The 8415-nt window shown below is 38.4% G+C and overlaps 2 protein-coding genes across 2 annotated transcripts; one reads left to right on the top strand and one right to left on the bottom strand.

The window, feature by feature from the left end:
- The first annotated feature begins 324 nt into the window (after positions 1 to 324).
- Positions 325 to 2302, top strand: LOC142628720 (uncharacterized). The gene is made up of 4 exons (XM_075802765.1): positions 325 to 706; positions 1030 to 1283; positions 1391 to 1770; positions 2065 to 2302. The coding sequence occupies exons 1-4, from the start codon at positions 325 to 327 to the stop codon at positions 2300 to 2302; spliced, it is 1254 nt and encodes a 417-aa protein (XP_075658880.1).
- Positions 2303 to 2990: 688 nt separating this feature from the next.
- LOC142629720 (putative RNA-dependent RNA polymerase 1) lies at positions 2991 to 8044 on the bottom strand. Its single transcript, XM_075803760.1, has 4 exons — positions 7817 to 8044; positions 5865 to 7705; positions 4644 to 4794; positions 2991 to 3883 (listed from the first exon to the last, which is right to left on the bottom strand). Exons 1-4 carry the CDS (start codon positions 8042 to 8044, stop codon positions 3089 to 3091), a joined length of 3015 nt encoding a protein of 1004 aa, XP_075659875.1. The 3' UTR covers positions 2991 to 3088.
- Positions 8045 to 8415: the final 371 nt, after the last annotated feature.

Genomic DNA, 8415 nt, shown 5'->3' with positions numbered 1-8415 from the left:
CATAACAGACAACGTTCTGGTGGCTTTCGAAACAATGCATTGTATTGATCAAACGAAGAAAGGAAAGGAGGCCCTCATGGCTATAAAGCTCGACATAAGCAAAGCCTACGATAGGGTGGAATGGGTCTACTTGGTGGCAATGATGAAAAGGATGGGTTTCCATGACAAGTGGATATCCCTTATGATGATGTGCGTTACCACAGTGTCATACTCAATGCTGATTAACGGCGAACCCAAAGGCAAGATTATTCCATCGAGGGACTCTAGCAAGGAGATCCAATTTCCCCATATCCTTTCCTACCATGTGCGGAGGGCTTGACTGCCATGTTGAAGAAGGAAGAGGTAGAGGGGCACATAAAAGGGATTGCAGTATGTAGGGGAGCTCCAAGAATTTCCCACCTATTGTTTGCTAATGACAGCATCGTATTTTGTAGGGCCACCGTTGAAGAAGGTAGTAGGGTTACGAAGGTGCTTGAGGATTATGAAGGTGACTCGGGCCAAAAACTCAATAAGGAGGAGACTTCCCTCTTTTTCAGCAAGAACACTAACAGAGAAGTTCAGTTCCTAGTGAAGCATCAGTTCAGAGCTCAAATCATAAGACATCACGAAAAGTATCTATGGCTAGCACCACTAGTTGGAAAGGGGAAAAGGAAAGCTTTTAACTGTATAAAAGACCTTGTGGGGAGAAAAATTGATGGATGGAAAGGTAAACTTTTATCCAATGCAGGTAGAGAGATACTCATCAAAGCCGTGGCCCAACCACGCCTACATACATGATGAGTTGCTTTAAATTCCCGGAGACTATGTAAGGAACTAAACTCCATGATGAGTAATTTTTGGTGGGGGCAGAAGGAAAAAAGCAACAAAAATGGCATGGATCTCATGGGAAAAGTTGTGCACACCGAAGATGGAAAGGGGTATGGGTCTTAAAAGCCTTCAACCTAGCCCTCCTTGCCAAACAAGGATGGAGAATCCAACAAAACCTAGGCTCTCTGGTCCATAGAGTGTTTAAAGCGAAATACTTTGCAGGAAACTCCTTTAAGGAGGCTCAATTGGGTAGTAGAACATCTTACGTGTGGAGAAGCACTATGGCAGCCAAGGATATTATTGAGAAGAGCTCCACGTGGGTGATTGGCAATGGAAAACAAGTGCACATATGGGATGATAGGTGGATTCCAACTCCAGATTCTTTTAAGGTGGTTAGCCAAAGGGGCCCTTATATGGAGTTGGAGATGGTCTTGAGTCTCATTAATATGGAGAATAGAGGTTGGGATGTTGCCATGGTAAAGAATACTTTCATTCCCCATGAAGTGGAAGTTATTTTGGGAATTCCAATCAGCCCTCGGCTTCCCTAAGACTCCCTGACTTGGTCATGGACTCCCAATGGTAGATTTACAGTAAGAAGTGCATGCCGAGTGACCCAAAAATATGCGAAGAAGAGCAACCACCAAATGGAGAGGGAGGAAGCTCAAATGATTCAAGAATGAAAGCCATATGGAAACTGATTTGGAGTTTGAACTGCCCAAATAAGATCAAGCATTTTATGTGGAGGTCTTGTAAGAATATTCCGCCAACAAAGCTCCGTCTGAAGTCAAAGGGGATTGGTCAAGAAGTTAGCTGTGATTTGTGTGGAACTAATGAATCCTCGGGTCACATGCTGTGGGGTTATAGAGTCATAGCAGAGGTGTGGAGTGCAACAAAGATAAAGCTCCCTTCTCTGCCTAAACCCCACTTGGACTTCTTGGACATAGTGTGGGAAATTAAGGAAAGGTATCCGGGGGGTAGATTGGGATCTGTTTGCTGTTACAGCTTGGAGCTTGTGGAACAACGGAAACTATGTAAGGCATGGGGGTCAGAGCAAACGGCACGATATAATTGTTAAGGAGGTAGCGGATTACTTGAAGGAAGTTAGACAGGTTAAACAAGTCCAAGTCAGACCTCCTCAACCGGGCAAGCCTCCTTGGACCCCCCCCCCCCCCCCCCTAGACTAGAAAGTTATAAAATCAATATAGATGGAGCTGTGTTCAAAGAGTATGGGTGCTGTGGAGTTGGGGTTGCGATCAGAAATGAGTGGGGACAGCTGATGGGAGTGATGAGCAGAAAAGTGGTTCTGCCGCTGGGTGCATTAGAGATTGAAGCCAAGGTCGTAGATGAAGGGGCCCAACTGGCCTGGGACCTTGGACTCAAGGATGTCATCATTGAGAGTGATGCGCAAACGGTGGTGAGCGCCCTGAAAGTGCAATGCCCAATGCCAAGATATATTCAGAAGCTGATTGAAGGAGTTCAGATGGGGCTGAGTTAGTAATTCATGGGAGGCTGCCCACATCAGTACGTGTAGTAATGTTGCGGCCCATCTATTGGCTAGACATGCCAAGTGTGTGAATGATTGTATCATATGGGTTGAGGATACTCCTATTATCATGAATCAAATTCATTATGATGTAACCAATCTGAACTTCGGTTCTGTTTAATGAAAGTAAAGCCTATGCTGTTTATCAAAAAAATAAATAATGAATAAGAACTGCACCCCCTGGCTCTGACCATGATATAGACATATAGACTCATAGAGTGATGCATCTCAATTGGAAAAGGATCAATAAGAAAAGAAAATTTAAATAGATCGATTCATTCATCAAAAATAATAAAAAGGAAACGAAAGATGAAACATGCTAGGATTATACTGACCAAAAAAAAACAGAGAGAAAGAAATTAGAAATTATTTACTTATTATAATTTTCTTTTCCCAATTTGAAATAATCCTATCTTAGGCGAGGGATAGCTATCTCTTGTCTATGTTTGACCTCAATGAGAAAATAAAACAGAGAACTAACAATGTTAAAGAATAGAAAATATGATAAGAAACCATACATATATTTTCCAACAGGAATTATAACATAATTTATAGCCCCAATCATCTGCCTGGAGCATTTACATGTAGTTTATCAACAAGCATATACCAATAACAATAAGCAAAGATAAATAGTAGTCACACATGCAATTTTCTCAAATACAAACTTAGGATCTTATACGAAACTTCTCAATACGAGCGCAATTCATGACATAACTAACGCTCCAAATCCAACATGTCTCAAGCAATTATGTTACTCGCTTTATCCTTCTTGATCTGGATAAGCATGTCAAAGACACACCAAGGAAAACTGAGGAAATGAGCTCCATCCATTCCCACATTGCTGCGACCCCAATAGCTGGGGTGATATGTAACGTGGTACCAAGCCGATGCTTTTGCTTTTGCTTTTGCATTGACAACATCAGTGTCAGAATCTGACTCACTTCCCTCGTTGAACCAGCTCCTAGCTTCATTTCTTAGTGCCATTACAGAATAATTAATCTCTTCCATATCCCTCCTCTTTTCAAAAGATTTTGACATTGTCAATATGTGCCCACTGAGTATTTCAGCTTCAGTTTCGATCCCATAATAATCCATCAAACTCAACATCTTACGATCATACTGCCTTTTGTAATAGAAAGCATCACTGATGTAGTCCTTGAAGCCGTCTACTTCCATGTCAGCATCATAACACTGCTTTGCTACTTCTGAGGGGAAGGGTGTCACTGGGCTCGTGAGCGATGCAAGGTCTTTCACCTCTCGAAAAAGCTTTCCAATCACACGTTCTGATTTGTAGGTGCGTTTATCAGACTTTTCCATGAAATCTGGATATTTCATAACACGCAGATGATGGGGTATTTCGGCAACAACACCACTTTTTGGGGAGTCAACCGCAATTGAGTGTAGTTTTGCAAGCTCAATACATTCAGGACTCATTGCCCTACGGGGCTCACTATCTGCAAAGACAATGTGGGCATTATCGATGATTCCCAAACGGTCGTTGAGTATGTAGTCGACAAAATACTCTTGAACTTCCTGTAGCACAAGGGTGACATGCTTTGTTATATAAGGTATAGAAGGATGTTGCTGCAAATGGGATGGAAAATATGAGGAATCAATGCAATCTTTAAATGCATTAATGTGGAACGTGTGGTGCATTACTACCTAGTAGAGAGAATTAATACCACTAAGTATGACTCACTCCAGCCTAGATTTCGCTATCACTCAAAATGTCAAGAAGAACAATTGGAATGACCTCAAGGCCTGGGATTTATAGATTTGATCATGATGAGGCAATTCTGCTTAGAATTTCTAGATTCCAAACTAATTCCAGAATAGCAAGACAGAGCCTTTAACAAAATCAAACAAATTTATTGCAGACTTTTCTCAATGATCCTAAATATCCAAAAAAGTGTGTTTCAATCAAGCATATGTGATATGTACATAGCTTATTCTTTTGTGCTCGTATTAATATTATTGAAGAACACAGTGCATTGGCGAATAATATAACATGAACAGAAAGGATATTGTTTATGAGTTTGGAAACAATACTTTTCCCTCTTTAACATAAAAAAAAGTTCAGAAACAGTTTCGTAAATGACTGCTTATTAGATGCACAAGAATAGACACTGCCACATATAAACTAAATGCTTAATTGTCTCTTAACATATAGAAAATCCAAGATCGCAAAGGCTAGATGATGGAAACACCGTGTCTTCTCATCAAGTGGTATAAGAAAATGAACAGACTTTTGTTCAGAAAGAGCTATTATACTCCGATATACTTTTGGGATTACCTCTATTGTAACATCATGATCAAGTGGCTTAGTTTTTGCTCCAATATACTCCATCGGTTGAATTTGTCGAGGAGGAATAAGATCCGAGTCCCAACAGACGAAGTATAGATCTCCATCCAAGTCACTCCCAGAGCATTCGTTCGGATGAGGTCTAATACAATTGGTAAAACTAATGTTAGTGAGTAGAGTATTCCCAAAGATTTTTTTATTTTTTATTTAATTAGGTGTTGTCTTGCCAAGGCAAGAGAACAAATAAAGACAAATAACACAGTCTAGTATGCAAGTACAATATAAAATTATTTGATGAGCATGCCAAAAAAGTTAGATTTTTTCCATCCTGAAGTGGTGAAAATGACATTGTATGTCTGCAAACTTAAAATCAAGTAAGTTAAGATAACAACATCCATATTTATACTATATATTAGAGGATTTTCTTCTTTTCACCGGACTTTTTTGTGGTTCAAAAATACCCTCTTTAATGAAAGGTAACTTTATTTAGAAATAGAGTCATAAATGTCAAATAACAAATTTTATTTTGAATTCAAAAAAAGAACACCGAAAAGTTAAGATTTCTTTCCTTTTACGTTCAAAAAAGAAATTACAATTACTGCTTATCTCACAAGTTTATCCTTTTTATTTGTTTGAAAAATAAAAATATATATTTCTAAATTAAAATAGATGCAAATTAGTAACCTTTATCCAAAAAAATAGAAGAGTCTCACGCGTGCACAGAAGCTGGTATTATATTTGGACAGACAACCTATGATCATGATAATTAACCTACTGGAGGAGAATATGTTGCATATTATTTAAATAAGATATATATTATATCCATGCATGCAACATACAAGTACAAATGGATCATTATATATCTTACATATGCATGTCTTTGTAAGTACGTAAAGGTATACATAAATGAGTATAAACTGATGCTGGCATAGGATTATGCATAAACACCAAATGCATGTTCATCTGTCTGTGCAAATATTACAGGATTTCATGCCTTAGAATTATCTATTAGAGTTTGGCTTACGTTTAGTACGTTTTTTAATTAAACATGTCATTTTATTTTAAATATACAATGACAAGTAATAATGGGTTTAATCCCCACCTTTTATTTAGTTACTAATAATGTGACAGTATTTCATTAAAACAAATGAATATTTCTTTAAAAAAAAATACTGAAGGTAAATCAAATTCTATCTAATATCACATTATTACCTTTTGCCCTTTTGGGGAAAAACAACACAATCTGCCAGGTGGTGCAAATCTGGCACATCAACAGCCTTTAGAACACGCACATCTCCCGGATGCAGACATGGGTTTTTAGCAATAACTACCTCACCCTCAAAAATTAAATTGTTTGGGTTTGAGTTGCTGGTGCGAAACATATCCGAGAAACCATTAGAGAGTTGCCTACTAGAGCGAGAAATTTGGACAAATACTTCACCATATTCCAATGTCCTGGTCTCATCTAGACATCCCATCATACATCTTCCATTTGGAATAAATATCCTACTTTTGAGCCGTAATTCTAGCAACTTAGATGCACGAAGTGTTTGTAGCATCATTGAAAGAAATGGTTCTGTATCAGGGTGATAACCACACAAAAGCATTTCCTTAAGAACCTTTGTCCTCTCTCCTGGGAACATCAATTCCAATGCTTCCTGTGAGCTCAACGGATCTGTTAACAAAGCATCTAGTTGTTCTATAGCCTCCTTTTGTTTCTTTTCAAAAACTCGATCCATAACTCCGAGGGTAGACAAAAGAGTGATTATTTGACGATTAAGAAAACAAGGTTGATACCTACTCCATCCCAAGACATCTAGTTTGATGTTTTCTGATTTGTACTTACACATGCTCTTTCTCAATGACAACTTCATTGAAGAAGTTGGATCAACAGCCACGACACCTTTGTACCCGCCATAACGAATCTGAAATGCAGATGGAACAGAATTATTGAAGCCACATTTTGTAGCCACCTCTCTAGCCAATTCTGCAGATATCTTACCTATACCATCAGAGAAACAGTATGAGATTCCATTCCTTACAACTTCTACATCAGGAATATTTTCAACTTCCTGCCTACTAATGCTCACTGTTTCTCTTGAAGAGCCGAAAGATTGACCCAATCTGGCAGCATATTTTGCCACATTCCTAATCTCGTGAAAATCACCCATCCACTCTCTGATATCTGCTACAGTCAGACCAGGTCTTGAAGCAAACATCCAAACAGAATTTTCTCGTAATTGGCTGTTTGAATAGGCAAGAAATTCAAACTTCTTAGCACCAATAACTATGCCATTTCGTAAAATGGACAGTGTCCTGTCATAAATGCCAGTTCGCCTCTCCCCTCTTACCGAAGATGCACACGATGATAAAACTGTTGCATGCAGTTTATCCAAGTCCTCATCAACAAACGAAACACGAAGAAAGTCATCAATATACTCATGATACTTGCGTAACACACGATTGGAGAGATTCACCTCTGGGCCACAGAAATATACTTTAGATGGAGTTATTAAAACCCTGTGTACGTATACAAACCCATCATCTAAAGGCTTGGCAGTAGGTTTAGGAAGTCGATTCGAATTGGCGTATTTCTTGTATTGATCCTTCACCCAGCTTACAGGTTCATAGCAGCATTCTTTCAAATGAGACAGTTTGTCCAAGGCACTTTCTATATACTCAATTGATATTCTCTTAGGATCGACCAACCGATAAAAATTGGCATCAATTGCTTGGCCAGGAAGACAGCCATGCTGAATTAAAGAGTTGATCTTGAACAAGATTTTATAAGGCAAGTCAAAGCCTTCTGGAGGATTCACAATAGGGACTAGTCCTGAACTGCAAGAGAGAGTAGAACCTCGCTTCAAAACAAAAGGGCCTTCATTTTTCTTATAAGAGACAAAATCACCATGAAATTTTGGAAGCTGATCCTTCTGTGGAACCTCCAAACATAGAGCAGAAGATTGGCCAATGCAGCAAGACGGAGTGAAATCAACTTCTCGGACCCAATGACGAGTATGATCTTCCACATAAATCCGAGGAGCTCCAAGTAACTAACAATGCAGAGAAAAATAATTTGTTAGAATGTTAACTAACTACAAAAAAAGCATGGTGCATGAGCAGAAAATTGTGAAAAATTATAATTAATGTTTAAACTATCTAACCTGAATGAGAAGAAACTTTTTAGCTTGACCACGTGGTTGATGGTGCTGAATCTGCCAAATGTTCTCATAAGAGATTTCAAGCTTGTACTTTTCAGAAAGATAAGGGAAATGGAAGTACAAATTTCTATTCTTCGAGTCAAATTCGACAAAAACATTTTCCTGTTTCCAGAGCACAGAAAAACTTTCCCTTGAAGTCTGATAACCAAAGTGCAATGCCATATTATACATGGTATATTATCTAGAGCACAGAATCTGGTATTGATTATTGCAGAAGACTATGAAAAAGCAAAGCAAAGCAAAGAAAGAAGTAGAGAAAATATGTTGCGGTGAAAGAAGTAAGGCTAATGATCAAACTATATATAGAGAGAGTAGAGAGCAGTGAACTGTCGTGATATATGAAGCTGACGTAGACATTATCTGAGGTAATTGACACATGGCGGCATATGATTTCTTTCCGTGGAACATTGTCAAAGGTTGTTTTTTTTGTTTTAACTTTTATTCTTTTGTTGTGAAACGTAGAGACCAAGGGTAGAGAAAATCTGAATCACAACGTTAATATATCAGATTCCTCAAAATTACTTTTATTCTTTTGTTGCAAA

This window comes from Castanea sativa, chromosome 3, assembly GCF_040712315.1.
Source record: "Castanea sativa cultivar Marrone di Chiusa Pesio chromosome 3, ASM4071231v1".
NCBI lineage: Eukaryota > Viridiplantae > Streptophyta > Magnoliopsida > Fagales > Fagaceae > Castanea > Castanea sativa.
Note: the sequence above shows the minus strand (reverse complement) of the source record. Positions and strands in the feature narration are given on the sequence as shown.